An 18,625-nucleotide genomic window follows, 5' to 3' on the forward strand; every position below is an offset into this window, starting at 1 on the left:
CAGGGAGGAAATAGACAACTACATAGCTGAATGGCAAGTCACAGAGCTATGGTGAGAGGAAGGATATCAGGGATTAGAAAAGTGAGGAGAAACTTGCTGCAAACCAATAAATGCTACTCTTTGGTGTGTTGGTCTCAGATGCATCTGAGGGAATATAGGACAGGATAAACCTCTGTGATATATAGCAATAGATAACTGGGAGGGGGGAGATCAAGCAAAGGATTTATTAAGTCATTCATTTGTCTGTCATGAAAGTCTGACTGGGCAAAGGAAGTTTTCAGCAGAGGCACTTTGAGAAACGCTTATTACTGCAGCATTTATTAAAATTTACATTAGCTTAACAGTACATAATACAATTTAACATATGCACTACTTGGTATGTTTGCAAGTCCTTTATTATGAGTAAATGGCATACATGAAAAAAGTAGAACAAAGAAAACCCAAGAACACCTGTTCACAAAATGGAAGAGTACAGTTGGTGTGGATTTGTTCTGATATAACATCTGTGTGGAAATATTAAGCTCTGTTTTTGCAGTCCGTTTCTAACACGAGTGACTGAATTAAACTACTTTCCCTTCCTGGAGGCAGTTGAACTCTATTTTGTGAATGGGTATTCTTGGTAAATGGCATACATCCAAGATTTTAGCAATTCAGAATAACTGTTCATTTATGATTCCTATAACTACTGGATACATATTTGAAAAGGGTGAACAAGTAGGGAGAAAGGAGTTTGCTGAAGCACAGTGCAAATAAATGAAAAGCACTGCAACAACACTCCTTGTGTAACGTAAATGCTGCGGATAGTGGAACTGACAACACAGCAGAAAAAGGACACTGGCTGTTAACTCACATCTACACCGGACAAAGTACAGTTTTGTACCTACCATAAATGTAGATGTCTGATAGATATAGATATGCAGTCGACATATGGGTTGTTGGGTCCTCCTGCAGCCCCTCTTGTCGGCCAGATTCCAAAGTCTGGGTGCGGCGATGTCGCCTCTCCTCCCCACGCCAGTTCCAATATCGAAACTTGTCAGGTGGAAAGGACCAATTCTTTGAAGACCAATTCAGCATTAGCAAAAAAGCTTCTGTTTATCCAGAGGTGCATCCAGGAGCTTGTCAGCTGCCCCCTGCATGAAGCCTCTCCAATGCATCAACCACACTGAAGAAAAATGACTAACTAACCTGCTGGGTATTATGAACCAAATCCTGCAATGCCTTTCTATCTAGGCTCAGGAGAGGCTATCTTTCCTCATGGCAAGGGTGGTAGAGGTATAGACTTTACAGAGTGGGCTTAAAAGAGATGCTGTGTGCGCCAGGGACCCTGTAATATCTGTCTGGTTGCATTCTTGAAGGACATCCAGGAACAGAGTTAAAATGGCAGTGACTGCAGAAAAAATGTTGGGGTTTCTCATCTAAAGAATATATTACAGAAGTGAGGAGGCAATGCCTTGAATCTAAAGAAGCCCAGGTCAGACCACACTGAGTCATGCATGGAGTTCTGAGGTCATACAAGGAAAGATGATCAGGCTACTCAAAGGAATCAGGAGAGACATTACCAGATAAATTTACAGGATGGAAGGGAAGGAGTATTACCAAAGGAAAGAAAAGTAACAACTCTTTCTCTCTGGAGATTGCAGAGGCAGGGGAGACATGATACTGGTACAACATATGTCAGGGAGATATGAAGGGGTCACTCTGAACATAAAGGGCAGAGTGAGCAAAGGGGGCACAGACAGCATATTTCAGGGAACAAATACTTCTGGAATCTTCAAAAGTATTTCTTCATAGATATGGCTGCAGACCCACAATATGGACTATGGAACGGACGGTGGCCAGGAAATGTGCAGAGCAATTCAAAAGGATATGGGACAGGTAGGAAGGAAAAATACAGAAGGTAGGGAAAGAGCGGAGGAAGAATATAAAATGTGCTTTACAGGGTAGATTGAATAGGCTTATTGCTTACATCTGAAACAAAGAAAAATGCAGTGTAATTAATCCTTATCAGTGCTAAATAGGCCATTTGCCTGCAATTAAAACCACGTCTGCCCCTGTATGGGCAGCGTAGAGAGAAAGGAAGCTGCATATCTATCCATAATGCCTACAGGTAATGCACCAGAGTCTCTCTGCATTGTCTACTGTGGTAAACAGACCTAATGGAATGTCCCTTGCTGAGTAGTTACATCTTGAAATACGGTACCCTTGTGTTTGAGGCACATCCTGAATCTTCTAGAAATGTGTTCCACATTCAGAAGGTAAAGTCCTGAAAATATTTACTATTTGCTTTACAGCCTGCTCCCAAATTAACACTGCATCTATGAAAAGTGGGTAAGCTCGGTGCCTTGTTCCCTCTACTGTTGCAGGTATATTACTTTGTGCTGCCTGTAGTCACCTGTGAATTCTGTGAAAATCGGTTAGCGCACAAGCTTACAATCGCTACTAATAATACACTGCTCTTTCTGTGAGCAAGTCTTCCTCATACACAGTCACTAGATATCAAGGATATCAACGATCTTCTAAATAAAACAGCTGCAGCCTTCACATACCTTGGTATTTTGACCGGACCAGCAACTAAACTTTCACTTTTATGTCCAGAAAGCAATGTCTAAAATCAACAATCTTTTATTCCCAACAAAACCACAAATCATGCATCCCTGAAAAGTTAAGTTTATTAAAGATTTAGCGCTTTAGCTCAAAGCCTTCAGAGACTCTCTGAAGGCTTTGAGCTGAAGCACTAAGTCTTTAATAAATTTAACTTTTCGGAGATTCATGGTTTGTGGTTTTGTTGTTCTAAATCTGTTATTCTCGGCCTAAAAAATATCACACAGTAGATCTTGCTGGCAAAGAGAGGAAATCAACAAAGGCATCCTCCATGCCTAACTAGAGTATGGAGTACCCAGAAAAGCTGTAGCCTCCAAGGAAAAACACAACCACCCTACAATCAGTCAACAAAACTGACTATCTATAGCCCTCTACCATAGGAATGGCCACCACTGCCACACAATCCCAAGGTGGAATGACCGCCACTGCCATACAATCAACAAAGCTAAGTCACTGCCTGTTAAAGAGCAGATCACTTGCTCGCCTCACTGCTGTTCAAGTTACTACAGAAAGACAACCCACACACACATTTCTGACAAACTTATTAAAAACATCCCCTTATACAACTTCAGAAGTCACTCCTACTCACTGAATACATTACAAACATCTATTCCCACATCACCATTCTACTAATTGTTGCTATTGTGTTCGCATTTGTTTTTAAAAGATCTTTCAATGCCTAAAAAGCTCTATTGACAGATAGTAGAGCTGGACAGCTACCTTTATCCACTTCTAAACTTCTTGCGTTTTCCAGGTTACCCAAAGTTTCATCTGTTTGCCAAAAGAACATGACAAGAGGAGCACCAGTCAAGGACTGTTTAACGTTATCTTCATAAGGAAGACTACTCAAGCTAGCAAGTCTTCTAATAATGACTGCAGCTGCAGTTGTCAAGGATGCATCCACACTGTCATAAGCATATAGATTACACCTACTTTGTCTAATGTAGATGTCAACTCTCTCTAACTTACATCTGTCATTATACAGCAGTATAGGGACAGATAGCCTCAAGCTGGGGTCGAGTCCCAGGCACAAAGAACAGACCGTATCATAGTGCAGGCTGCTCTGATTATCTAAACTAGGGCAAGCAGCATGAACAGCGACTCACTGCACTACAACTTAGGCTGAAAAAATGTGGGATAATACTGACAATGGATTCATAAGTCTAACTTAAAGAGCTGTCTCAGTAAGGCCTGAAAGTTCTGATTCGGTGGCCCATGTTAAGCATGTCTTTTTCTGATTTTTTAAACAAAAAGTTCTGTTTTTCTGTGAAATAAAACCAACATGTTGTGCTCTCATCCCCTAATCCACATGGGGCAAAAGCTAAGCACGGACTGGTCACATTGTGCATGGCCTTCTTTCCAAAGGGAATATAAATGTTTAAAAGAATGTTGGCATTTTAGCTTCTGCTGAACAAGACTTCTCTCTCTCCAAATCAGTTACTCTGTCATGCTTGATGTAGAAAGGCGACAGATTGCACAATTAAGGAGACTATCATGTGGCCTTACAAAAAGTACAGTTGGGTACACTTACTATAAATGTAGATGTTCGAGTATATTCACTGTTGCAGTCATTGCATTTGGGTTATCTGCTTGCAGGTAGCCCTCAGTCGGCCTGATTAACAAAGTCTTGGGTCCTGCGTCGGTTGCTGTCTCTTCTTCTGTGACGTCAGGTCATCAGGGGGTATAAAACATGCAGCTGACGTCATTACATCAGTTTTTCTTGCCCCAGATGTCAGGTGCCCCCCTAATGGGAAGCAATTAAATCTATAAATATACAAGGTTATACCTCAAACAAAAAGCATATACACCAAAAATGTTTAAGCATTGAAAAGGAGAGAAGAGGTATAGCCAAACAAAGTCAGGGGGCTAGAGGGAGGGTAACCATGACTGCAATAGTGAATACACTCGAACATCTACATTTATGGTAAGTGTACACTACTGTACTATGTTCTTCATGTTTCACTGTTGCAGTCATTACCTTTGGATAGATTCCCAAAGCTAAGGATGGGAAGAGGAATTTAGATAGCAATAGAACCAGCTATAAGGCCTCGCAAAACTGCAGTGGCAAAGCCAGCTCTGGATTTAGAGAAAATTGGCAAATGGTAATGCTTGGTGAAAGTATGTACAGAACTCCAGGTAGCAGCTTCTAGGATGTCCCTAGTAGGTACGCCTCTGAGAAAGGCTGTAGTGGTAGATGCAGCCCTGCTTGAGTAGGATCTGATCCCCTGTGGGATAGGTTTTCCATGGTGCTTATAGCAGAAGTGAATGCAATGGCCTATACATTTGGAGATAGTTCACTTTGAAATAGCCTTCCCCTTTGTCCCTGCAGCAAATGCCACCAGCAGTTGTTCAGATTTTCTTTGAGGTTTAGACCTGTCCAAGTAGAATCTAAGTTGTCTGTGCACATCTAAGGAGTGCAGTATCAGTTTCCCTTTGTTCTGTGGATTAGGAAAGAAGGTAGGCAAATTAATGGACTGATTAAAGGCCACACTGGATACCACCTTTGGCATGAAAGAGGGATTGGTCCTGAGGGACACCCTGTCCGCATTAAAGATGCTGAAAGGTTCCACTGCATTGAGGGCTTGTAATTCAGATACCCTTCTTGCTGAAGTGATGGCTAAAAGGGAAGCTGTTTTCCAAGAAAGGAAATTTTAAATCTGCAGTAGCAGCTGGCTCAAAAGGAGGAAGGGCAAGTTTCTCCAATACAAAGTTAAGGTCCCAGGCTGGAGTTGGAGCTCTCCTGGGTGGTCTTAGATTTTTGGCCCCTCTGAGGAACTGCTTGAGCAGTGGAAGAGAGAAGAGGGGAGGTTCTGTGTTATAATGAGCTGAAATGGCTGAGGCATGAATTTTTATTGCGGAAAAAGACAGGCCCTTGTGAAGCATCTCAGTTAAGTATTGTAAAATCTGTGGTAAATTGGGCACTGCTGTGCTCATCCCTTGAGATTGGTTCCAGGCAAATAATCTTTTCTATTTTTCAGCATAAGATTTTCTAGTACTAGGCCTCCTTGCCTCTAAAATGACATGCATCACTGGTCTACTGAGGGATGGTAAAGGAGAGCTTAGGTAATTAGCCAGGCTGCTAGGTTCAGTTTTTGAAGCTGAGGGTGCAGAATCTGGTTCTCCTGCTGAGATAGCAGGGTAGGAGTCTGAGGCAGGTGCCATGGGTCCAACAGTGACACACTGAGCAGGAGGGGGTACAGGTGTTGGCTTGGTTTGTCTTGTTTGATCTTTAGTAGTACGTTGGAGAGCAGAGACAGAGGAGGAAAGGCATAAACTGATAGGTTTTTCCAACTGAAGGACAGAGCATCCACTTTCCAAGCTTGTCTGTGGGGAGTCCTTGCACAAAATGTTTCCAATTGATAGTTCTGGGGGGAGGCAAACAGGTCTATATCTGAGCTCCCCCATTTGCTTGTCAACATGTTGAAAATCCTTGGTTCCAGTTTCCACTCGTGTGGGTCCATGAGGGTTCTGCTTAGTCCATCTGCCAGTGTATTTAGTTTTCCTGGCAGAAACTGAGCTTGTAGATGTACTTGGTAGCTCAAGGCTGTGTTCCACAATGCCATGGCTAGTCTGCAGAGGGGGTAATAATGTGTACCCCCCTGCTTGTTTATGTACCACATAACAGTGGTGTTATCAGTCTTTACCATAAATTGTCCTGGAAGAATGTGATCCTTGAAGGCTGTCAGTGCATTCTGTACAGATAACATTTCTTTATGATTGATGTGAAGGTGCATTTGAATTGGGTTCCATTTGCCCTGAATGCATTTCCCTGCCAGGTGCGCCCCCCATGCATAGTCTGAAGCATCTGTTGTTAGGGTTTGGGCGGCAAATGGTAGTTTGTATGGTAGTCTCTTGTTTTGGTGGCAGGTCTCTGCCCACCAAAGGAACTCTAGGCATAGACAAGGAATGATCAGAATTCATTGCTTCTAGATCCTGAGAATGTTGACACCATAGGCTTTTTAGATACCATTGTAGTTTCCTCATATGCAGTCTTGCATATGGAATTAGAAGAATGCAAGAGGCCATGAACCCCAAGGCTTGTAGTATTTGCCTTACAGATAGCAGGGATTTTGTGACCACTTGTTTGAAGTAGGTTGCCAAGTGAATTTGTTTCTCTGGCGTGAGGAAAGCCATCTAGGAAGTTGTAGTCAAGCTTGCTCCCAGGAATATAATTTGTTGACAGGGTACCAGGTGTGATTTCTTTTCATTGATGGTGTGCCCCAGTCAAGTTAGCACCCTCTGTACAAAGGCCAGATGATTCAAAATTATGTCCTGGTTTTCTGCCTGAATTAGACAATCATCCAGGTATTGGTATATTTAAATAGTTCTTTGCCTGCAAAATGCAATGACTGGAGCTAGGCACTTTGTGAATACCCTGGGCACAGTAGATAAGCCAAAGGGCAGTGCAGAGAACTGATAGTGCGTACAGTCTGCTTTGAAGCGTAGGCATCTTCTGCGAGATTCCCTGATTGGGATGTGCAGGTATGCTTCCTTTAAATTTAGTGTTGCCAGCCAGGCATCTTTGCTTAGCATAGGAAGCAACGAGGAAGCAACTAGTGAAGAGTCAGCATCTTGAATTTTGGAATCACCAAAAAGGTGTTTAGAGTAGGCAGGTCCAGGACAGGACGCCATGAATTGTCTTTTCTGGGTACCAGGAAAAATCTTGAGTAGAAACCTTGTCCCTTTTATTCTTCTGGTACCAATTGAATAGCCCCTATGCTTAAGAGAGAGTGTACTTGCTTTTGGGCCTCTTCCCACTGCTTTGAAGGTAGATCCGGCCAACCTCTTGGAGTTGGTAACACGTGGAAGTGAAATCTGTATCCTTGGGACACTATATTAAAAAAACATTTGTCCTGGGTAATGAGTCCCCAGTTTTTTGCATGAAGTGCAATCTTTCCCCGCAAAGGGGCAGTCAGTTGACAAGTGCTTGGAAGTTTTAAAAAGAAGTCATTGAGACAGTTTACCATAGGGGGGAGTTTTATTACTTTCAAATTTGGAAGTGGAGGCCCCCACTGTTTAGTCCTGTGCATCCCCTGGGACTGAAGCCTGGGTGCTCTGCTGGACCTGGGTTTGGACTGAGAAGGTCTGGAAGAGACAGGAAAGGACCAGTTCTTAGAAGGCCAATGCCTACTAAGTCTTGGAGGTTGTACTTGTAAAAAATCTTTAACAGTTTGCATAGATTTAGCTTTTTCCTCCATCTTTTTAAGAACAACTTCTGCCTTGCTGCCAAACAGGTGGCCCTGATTTAAGGGAGCATCCAGTAATTTTGCATTAACATGATCTGGCAAGGATTGCTCCTTAAGCCAAGCATGCCTTCTAAGTACAGACCCAATAACCACAGCCCTGCAAGATGCCTCTAGTGAATCAAAACCACATTGCAATGTATGTTTACCAACTTGTTCAGCAGAATGCATAAAATCCTGTAAATCCTTACTTTCAGCACAATCGTGAGTCAAAATAATTTTCTGTTTAAGCAATCCAGCAATATGCAGCTGATACTTTAACATATGAAACTGGCAATTCAAGGCCCTAATGGCCAAAGTTGCATAAGTGTATACCTTCTTACCCCATCTATCCAACGCCCTGGAGACTCTATCAGAGGGGGTAGGATTTTTGGCAGTAGTAGCTTTAATGTCCTTGGGTTCTTGTGAAATGGTTTCAGGATCCGCAGTAGGATTTTTGAAAAGGAACTTGTGAGAGTCAGGAACCCTGTAATATCTATCAGTTTTTCTGGAAGCAGGAGGTAGAGAGTCAAGGGCCATGCTAGATTACGAAAAGGCATCATCAACAATGTCCAGTACATGAGGTACAGCTAAAGGCCTGCACTGGGGCAGGAGTAAGAAATCCCTAAGCCTGACTTTCCCAACGAAAATGCTCCCTGAGAGTATGCAAGGTTTCACCAAAAGAGAATTCCTCTGGGGGGGAAGCAGAGGAAATAGAGTCCTCAGCATCAGAATCCTCATAGGTAGACAAGGGTAAATCCTGGTCATCAGATGAAACAGAAATTTCAGAATCCTGGTCAGAAGTATCATAAGCAAACTCAGTCCTAGGTCTCTTAGAGGGGGAAGGTTGGCTTCCCTTGATTAAAGTAATAAGGTCTTCAGTCATTCTTATCATTTGTTCTTTAGGCATAGAGGCCTGACCATGCAGTCTGGGCGTCAGTTTTCTAGGCATGGTTCAAGTTTTAGGCCTTGAAGAAGAAGATGGCGCCGGTTTAATATGCAAGTCAGTAGGCCTGAATACACTCTCAGAAGCCGGAGCCTGCACAGTGGCTCCAGACCTATCCAAGGTAGAGACATCCGCAGGTTCCACAGCTGAAGCATCTCGCGGCATACCAGACTCCGAATGGGTCTCAGTAGAGACCTGTGAATCTGAAGTAGCGAGTATCAGGGGCTGCGAAAGCACCTCACTGAGTACCGGCGAACTGGGCGGCCTGTCTCTGTCTTTATCTTTGCGTTTCTTCGGAGTGTCGGTAGTCGGATGGCTTACCAAAGACATATCAGGATAATTGAACGGAGCACCAAAAAATTTAGAAGCACAAATATATCAACAACGGATAGTTCGTGGTTTAAATAAGGCACAAAACCAACAGCAAGGTACGTCGTAGTCAGGGCCTAGGCAAGGAAAACAGTATGAATTAAAATCTTTATGAGGTATTTGCTTTCCACAAGAAATGCAATTATTTACTTTTACTGACATCGGTTTAGAGCAAGAAAAAATTTCCCCAATGGGGTACTTAGCTTTTAGTTGAAGACTTCGGTTCTGAAACTCGAAAATGAAAATTTCACGAGTCGGATGACCAGCACTTGCGAACTGCTTCTGCTTCAGGCACCGCATGGCAAGAAAGACTGGTGTAATGACGTCGGCTGCATGTTTTATACCCCTGATGACCTGGTGGTGTTACGGAAGAAGAGACAGCAACCGACGCAGGATCCAACACTTTGTTAATCAGGCTGACTGAGGGCTACCTGCAAGCAGATAACCCAAATGTAATGACTGCAACAGTGAAACACGAAGAACATCGATGTGATTTCCTGCAAAGTTAAAGCTCTCTCTGTCAAAACATATTTCTGTCCAAAGTGGAAGCAGCAGTTAAGCTGCATCAGTGTAGACTACTGGAAAATGTGGCAATGACTGACTTCAGTGCCTGAAATGGTGGATCATCTGGTAAACACTGGTGGCCCACCAAAACATGTTGAATGAATGGAACTGGGAGGGAAAACCAGGATCATTTACTAAATTAGAACTGGTAAACACACAAACGGGGATTAGAGGCAGCTCCTTTCAGTGACTTACCTGGACTTTCAGGTAATGTGTGAAACAGATGGAAGACACCACCTTTTAACAAGAGTAAATTTACTGTAAGGCACAAGTCTACGTGGATTTCATTTTCATCCTTATTACAATTTTTGTATCTCTAACTTTCCACTCACTAAAATTGTCTCCTAATTCTATCGAGTTGCACGCTGTCAGTTTCATTTCATTAAGAATCTGTCATTTTAATTTTCCATATGGTTCCTTATGTGCAATATTTTTAGCTAGTTTCACTTTTATGTTTTATTCAATGGTTTTACTCAAATCCTAATACTGTAAATCCTGTAGTGTATAACTTGTTTAAATTGTATTGTCTGTATTGCGTAGTGTGTGTTGTCTAATTGTATTGTATTTGTGGAGCTTTTACCCCCGGGTCTCTGCTAAAAATGGGCTTCCAGCCCAGTCGGACATTACCCAGTAAACAAATGTAAAATAAAAATAAGAAATAAAATAAAAATAAAATTTGTTTCCAAGTCCAGAGAAGGCAGGATGATTTTTGTAAATGAAAGTAGCACTTTGGTTGGAATGGACAGTGCCAAGATTAGAGTCCTGATTCGGAGTTGTGGTACTGCCTGAGGAAATCCTAGTAGATGGGATACAAATTGCTTTAGATTACTTAGCCAAAGAGGTATCATTTAAGAGAAGTTTGTTTCCCAGAGACTTTGGGTTTATTTACATAACAAGGCACTCTTCACAAAGACTTTTTGATTGTGTGCCTCCACCTTTCATTCTGTTTGGAAAGCATTAAAGTACTTTACATTTCACTAAGGTGCTGTTTCAGAAAAAACTGTTACCTGAGTAATACTGCTTGTAAAGGTGCAGCTGGAAGTATCGGCTCCGTTTTAATGGTGCCCTTTTTGGCTGCTTCTAGAAGAATGGCTCTGAAATCTGAAGTACTGTTTCCATGACAGTAACCATTCCACTGAATTAAATGTTTTATTTTTCCACTTTTTGCTACCATTTTGGTTCCTGTTCTTGGTGAAGACTGCCTAACTTCACATTTAATAAAAACATCTTTAGTTACCAAAGAACTTTGGTGTGTTTGCTGCCTGGACCATCTACAAAATATAACATGTCTTGCTCTGTGTGTGTGCATGTGTATGTATATATATATATATATATATATATATATATATATATATATATATATATATATATATATATGCGCGCGTGCGCGCACAAACACGCATGCACACAGAAACTCAGCACAGCAACCACATGAGCCTACCATTCTTTATGTAAGTATCAAAACAACAAACCATCAGTTTACCCTTACCTGTCATCTTCACTGTAATTAAACTCTTGCTGGTCTATGCAATTTTTATAACAAATGTGTCAAGTGACATTTTTTGAAAGTAACCGTCATACATTAAACAACTTCATTAAACAATAAGACTGTGCTTGTGGATAACATTATTGTAATTATTAAATTTATATTAAATTTTCATATCAAGATAAGCCCAACTCTATTTTTAATATAACAAAATATATGTATCATCTCCTGACCATCACTTTCGCCCAAGGGCATTTCTGGGTGATGAAATCCTTTTGGTGAGGAACTTAGGCATTCTCACTTTCATGAACATATCAAAACGATTACAAAATCAAGCATGATTACATTTAACACCTAAGTGGCTAATTACACAACTCTGGTTAACCATCTATGTCTCGTTAGATTTAATTCTGTTTTTTTTTTTTTTTTTTTGCCCGAACCACTAAATACTATATATAGTATACATATTACCATCTAGTGGCCAATTAAAGCAATGACAACTTGACAAACCTCAACCCTTACACGAAAATATGTTGATCCACTTATTTCTTCAAGTGCCATAATGCATCCAATATCATATGCCTATAACCATACACTGACCACTACGTTAGCCACATACTGTTAAATAATAACTACATATATAAAACAAATACATGTTTAAACCTGCTTCATGCTATAAAACTATTACTGATCACTCGAAGCAGTTGCAGACAATAAGATGAATTAACTAATACATGGGGAAAAGCTCTCTTAAAGAAATTAATATAGTCCAGATGCGAAAAGAGCTCATGCTGTGTTCATGCTCTCCTTTTATTCTACCCAAAGCGGACTACCTTGCCCAAGACAACAACAGTGACCTGTGAAGCTTCATATGCCAGTGTATGCTTATATAATGCACTTCTCACAGGTTTACATCTGATGATGTCACTTAGATGTAAAGTTACTCTCTGCTTGCATGACTGAATGGTTTTGCCAGTGCACTGCACAAACACCATAAACACCAATGAATCTGTATTACAGGCAATGAGATGCCATATTTCAAATACTGAAAAGTATTTCCAGATGTGCAGTGTGTAGTCCTATAAATGCAATTATAAAAAAACAATTAGTACATCAAACTTTATCACAGACTTAATTTATGTATAGAAAAGGATGAACTCTACCTAGGTCAACAGCTTTCAAACAAAAAAAAGCTTGGTGAAAATAAGGGCCTTATACAGATGACTACAAGTCTAAAACCATGAGGCAGTTAGCATGTGGAATCTACTCTTTATATTTACATTTATACAGCAAAACACTTGTGCTAGATTTCTACATTTTAAAATCATGTGCATCCCCTCCATATGGAAGTGCCAGTGGGCTTGCCCTCTTGCAAAAACATTTATTTATACTTTGATGGTTTCAAATTAAATTTTTCCATCACTGGAATGCATACTGATGAACCAGTGATAACCATTACAGAGATATACAGTTATTCCCATCATCTGATGATTGGTTCAGCTATTTACTGCAAACTTGGGGATGGTCTTGTGGCCTTCAGTGTCTGTTAATGCTGTTTCAAGAAAGTGTGCAGCAGGATGCAGACCAAAAATCAATACACTACATTTAAAATTTTAATAGCAATGACCATAAATTAGGTGACCCGATTTCAAATTATCTGTTAAATCAAAAGAAAACAGATGCATTTCCATCCTCATTTGAATTTCAGACTAGCACATGCATTCTTTTCTGCTGGCCTTGATCATGTTTATATGTTCTTTGGACCGTCCTGCATTTTAAACAGTAATCATTATGCATTATTGTGGAGAGGTTTATGCCAGTTTGAAGGGTGCTGGATATATCTACTACCTGAGGGTAGACAAAGCAGAATGATATAAAGTTGGCACTCCTAACATATTACCATGATTTAGCCAATATTGAATGATTCATTTATTTAATAAATGGACAGGTGGAATGACTTCAGGTGGAACTCTTTCAGTCACAACCTGACTCCAAGATAACTGCAAATAAACATCAAATCTGTTATACAATAATTTGAAGGATGCTGGCTGTGTCTAATACCAAGGGAGAGATAACAGAATACTGAGTAAGGGTGGCTCCAATATGTTGCCATGGTTTAGACCAGCACTGAATGATCAAGTTATTTAGAAAATGGATAGATAAGATGACTTCATATGGAACTCTTTCAGCCATAAGCTGACCCCAAAGACAAGAGTCAACATCAAAACGGTTATACAATAATACTATTTGTACGTATAAATTCTAGTAAAACATAAGGTGTTATTTTTGTCCAGCAGCCCTCTTTTTATGATAAGAGGGCTCTGTGGAGGCACCAGACATATTTCCTTCAGGAGATGGCTCCTGCACATAGTGATGTAACCCGTTATGGTCCCAAACTACAAAAATAGTTTTCCAACCTGAGGATGTTTAGCAAACTAGCACTGGCAAATGGTACTGCAAACGATGGTTCTTCTGTGGGATGGAAAGGACATCTTTTTCTTTGGTGCACATTTCTGTTCCAGTGAACTGGAAATGATTACTTTTGTCAAGTGCAAATCCCTAAAATTAAAGTAAAGATTCCTTAGATCAGCCTACCCACATGGTTAAAAAACAAACAAACAGAGGCAAGAAATTATGTTTTGTCCCACCTAGGATCTCACTTAATGGTTCCATTACCAGCACTCAACAAACAGCCCCTTCTTTCTGGGGAGGGGGTTTAGGCATTCCCATGTCAGGCCAGATCCCTTCCTACAACCTGATTTGCTCCTGCACAGGAGTTCCAAATGATCCTCAGTTGCCTAGCAACAGTCAGGTGGTGGAAAAAGGCCAGCTTGTTGTCTTGGGGTGGGGGGCACTACCATGTTCCCATTGGGACCACACACACACACACACACACACACACACACACACACACACACACACACACACACACACCTTTTGGCAGCTCCTCTGAGCTCTGCCATTGCTGTCTCCCAAGGGGAACTGTGGCTTTGCATGCAAAGTTCCCTTGGCTATCAGTGAGAATGCACCATGACAGCACTGCCTTAGCAAGCTCCTGCTAGGTTTCATTCATGTGGGAAGCCGCATCTGCCTCCCCCACCCCAGAATGGACAAACTGGTCTCAGCTGCTGACTCCCATCCTCTCCATTCAGCTCTTTTAGGCACGTGAGCCATTACTTGCACTATAGTCACAGCTCTAGGAACAATGTCCCCACACAATCATGGGGAATGTGCAGCTTACTCCTGGAATGTGCAGTTACTCCTGGAATGCACAGCCTGATCTCCACCATTCAATGTTAAGTACAAAATACAACCACTGGTTGAATATGATAACCACAAGACATTCTATAGTTATGTCAAGGATCTAAATGGCAATGCTCACATCTGCTCTGAGCTACAACAGAATGGCATTAAATATACTTATTCCAAGGATATTGCCAATATCCTGGCAGATCGATTTAGTGCCAACTTCACCCCCCTCTCACCCCCTAAAGGGCCCATCTCAATACAAAAGATTGCCAAAGTCTGGTAATCATGGCCACACAGGTAGAAACCGCACTCTCCAAAGCTATGAATACAGCATCCATGAGACTAGATGAGATCCTGGGCTGTGTACTACATGAACTACAAAATGAACTGGCACCTCACCTAATTGTCATGTTTAATGACAGCCTCACCTCAGGCTTCATGCCCACTGAGTGGTGCACAGCTACAGTTATCCCACTTCACAAGGGGGGATCCTCCTTGGATCCCAGAAACTACCATCCCATCAGTCTGACGAGCCTGATCTGCAAGGGCATGGAATGCATTATCATGGAACTTATAAACAAAGACATTGGCAACCTTCAAACATTGGACCCCACCCAGTTTGGGTTCATGAACGGCCGATCTTGTCTCCTGAACCTGACTGACTTCTTCGAATCAGTCTCTAGAGCTGTGGACAAGGGTAAGGTGGTCCACACAGCCTATGTGGACCTCGCCAAGGCCTTCGACACCATCCCCCACTCTGGAATCATAGATAAACTTACTAAACTGGGCATAAATCCCTACGTCACTCAATGGGTTGCCAACTGGCTTACTGACAGAAGCCAGACTGTAAAAGAAGTCAACTCCAAATCCAGCTCCAGACAAGTGGATTACCTCAGGGTTCAGTCCTGAGACCACTCTTGTTTGGCATCTACTTCTCTGAAGTACAGGCCAACATTAAGGGACTCTGGCTAACAAAGTTCGCAGATGACTGCAAACTGGGAGCCATTACTGAATCCCCAAATTATGTGGATATTCTACAAAAGGGCCTTACAGAAACAGATGCTTGGTGCCACAGCCATGGACTCAAGCTTAATACCAAAAAATGTATAGTTATTCCCTTTGGGGAAAACCATGTACCCATGAATTACCACACAGGTGGCAGTACACTAAACACCGAAAGTGTGATGAGTGATTTAGGGACACAGGTGGACAGTGATCTTACCTTCGATAACCACATCGCCACAACAGTCAGGAAATCTTTCTATGTGGCACACCTCATCACTAACGGCTTCTCATCCAGAAAAAAGGAAGTCACTGTCTCACTGTACTCATCCCTCATTAGACCCATTATATAGTACAACGCCCAGTTTGCTATGTACCTTACAAGACATCTGCAACAGCTGGAAAGGCCACAGAAATACCTCACTAAAAGAATCACAGGCCTAAAGCAGATGCCCTAAGCTGACAGTCTAAAAAAACTCCAGCTATACTCTATAGCATATCGTCTACTCAGAGGCGATCTCTGCTTAACATACAAGGCCATGTCAAACCCTGAGCTATTGGACATGCTCCACTTAAAGAAATCCCAATCCCTCAAAGCCACATGCTCCAGGGATCTAAACCTTGTCATCACAATGAACAAAACATGGTGGATAGGTTCCTGATCCAGAGACTCCCCATACTCTGGAATAGACTGCCCATACATGTCAAGCAGAGCGCCTCCTTGGCGTTCTTCAGAAGGAATCTTGATGACTGGATGGGAGATAGGAAATTCACCCTGGGGATCACGTCAGTCACCCTGCTAGACATGGGTCCAGGGAAGTAAACATTGTGGGAAGAAATATCTGGGGAATTGTTTGGCTAGGCTTGTACAGGCCCTAGGGCCGATAGCCTAGTACCAACCTATGAAAGCTACAAAAAATATGCTTTATAGCTTGATGGTTTTTGGCATCAGCTCTAGTCAGCCACACTGCCTCTAACAACAAGACAGGAACTCAGACAAACTTACTCCTGGAATGTGCACAGCCTGATCTCCACCATTCAATGTTAAGTACAAAATACAACCACTGGTTGAATATGATACGGTCATTTTGTGGTTTTAGTGGGCAATGAAGTCTGTGGTCAGCAAAATATCTGAGGTGAAAAAAATTAAATAAAACAAAACTTGGCATCACTTACCTTGACAGTTAATTCTACGGGGTAATGCAGTGCCTTGTGTACTTAATAGTAAATCTGCCCATAAATTTTACCTTAAGTTTCACATTTAACAGATCACACAAAATGTTATCTGGTATTTATTAAAAGGAGTAACAGCAAATAAGACAAATTAATTTTCAGGTATGATGCAGGAGCTTTGCACTAGTTACTAGCTACATGGAATCAAAGTATAAGAACAGATGCTGAAAGAAAAAGCTCAAGTCCACTGGCACAGGTCAGTTGCAGCTCCTTATATGGTCTTTTAAGGTTTAAGACCTGCACTGGGCCAACAAACGGAATACAGGCATCAACATCTAGGTGGAATACTACAGATAGCTGGCATCAATCAGTGGAACCATTTCCAATCTAGAGGTTACCAGATCACTATATGTAGAACCAAAACCTGCAGACACAGTGAGGCTATCGATCACATCTGAAATCCATGTCTAAAAAATAAAATATAATTCAATCAAAAAAGTAACTACTTTGAAACCCACTATTACACCATTAAAACATTTTTGCACCTTGTCCCAGATGTGTTGGTGGGAGCTGTGCTCCCACATTATTTATTTACTGTATCGCAGAGACTTCTGGACCCTGGAGTAGAGGGGAATACCGCGAGACAGTACAATCAAACTGTGCATACAACTCCACCACCGCATACTCATTCTTCTAGTTCCACTCTGAGAACCACAATTACAGTCCTCAGAATTTCAGAACCCACTCAGGCAACCATCTTTAACAATGCTATTATATTAAATGCACTCCCCTTATTTGGCATTAGATTACCAAGTGGATGTAAACTGGTTCTGATGCAACTATTCCTTCCACCATTATCCATCTTGTGTTCAAGGAAGTCATCTCTCTCCAGTTTTGTAACATGGAAACACAAATGCACAGAACAAGCTGTTTTTCACTTAGTGGAAAAAAAATTCAAATTCTGCTTTTGAAATGTGGAGATACTAACATTTTGAGAAAAGTTATAAATGTAAGCATCATGTTCAAACTGCCCAAGACTACAACCTAGGCTAGGACAGTCATCAATGGTACATATCTTTTAGCAGTGGCAAAGAAATGTGCACAAAAGGGTTGTACATTAAAAAAAAACAGACATCAAAATTTCTATGTATGATAGATTCATTTGTAACCCAAATAAAGGCAGAGACACGATAGTACAAAAAAAAAAAAAAAAGCTATGGATTTTCCGGAGTCCATATTAGAGAGTTGATGCTCAGACACACATACCTTTGTACAACAACACATGGATACATCAGAGCAGCTAAAATCAAAAAGAAGTTAACAGCTACAGCCAAATTAACATTTCACAGTTACTGGTTATGTTCTCTTCAAACAGTCTAAGCATCTAAGGTCATTACCTCTCCAAACTGCCCTTCTCCCAGCAACTCCTTAAAGTGCAGTTGATCCCGTGGGAATTCTCCCACAGTTATGTCCTTTTTTGTGAGGGAGTCGACAGTGACGGCAGGTACAGCATACGTGTTATTTCCAGTCACTCCTTGCAGGTTCACGATATCTGTCTCTGCGTAATGGGGAACATTATTTTGAAAACCCTGGTGTGGAGTACACTTGGTCAAGTCTGGTTCAGCATAGTCACCACTGCAAGCTACAAAAGAGAAAACAGTTTAGAGCGGTACATTTCCAACACACACACACACACACATATATATATATATATATATATATATATATATATATATATATATATATATATATATATACATATTAATTATACACACCAAGTGTCTGTCAAGCAGTAACTACCTTCATAAGACTCTGTAAGAACAGTAATAATAGTAATAGTTACTTGCCCAACTCAAACCTCTGCATGCTGATTAGTGGTTAGAAGATATCACATCTACTTAATTCAGCCATTCACCATTTCAACAGAAAGAACAGGTAAGCACTACAGGCAATTGAGACCAAAGACACTTCCACTGATTCATGTTCTTGCCCGACTATAAAGAAATCAAATTC

General features: G+C 41.3%; 1 protein-coding gene across 4 annotated transcripts in view; it reads right to left on the minus strand.

The window, feature by feature from the left end:
• The window catches only part of LOC122790442 (discoidin domain-containing receptor 2-like), a 1,000,047-nt gene that overhangs the window by 136,733 nt on the left and 844,689 nt on the right, over nt 1-18,625 (minus strand). For all 4 annotated transcript variants that reach the window (XM_044057975.1, XM_044057974.1, XM_044057973.1 and 1 more), the window contains one exon: nt 18,010-18,254. In XM_044057975.1, the coding sequence (XP_043913910.1) occupies nt 18,010-18,254 (245 nt within the window). The remainder of the gene's footprint in view (nt 1-18,009; nt 18,255-18,625) is intronic.

Source organism: Protopterus annectens, chromosome 16.part0 (genome assembly GCF_019279795.1).
Source record: "Protopterus annectens isolate FY-2018-M chromosome 16.part0, PAN1.0, whole genome shotgun sequence".
Taxonomy (NCBI): domain Eukaryota; kingdom Metazoa; phylum Chordata; order Ceratodontiformes; family Protopteridae; genus Protopterus; species Protopterus annectens.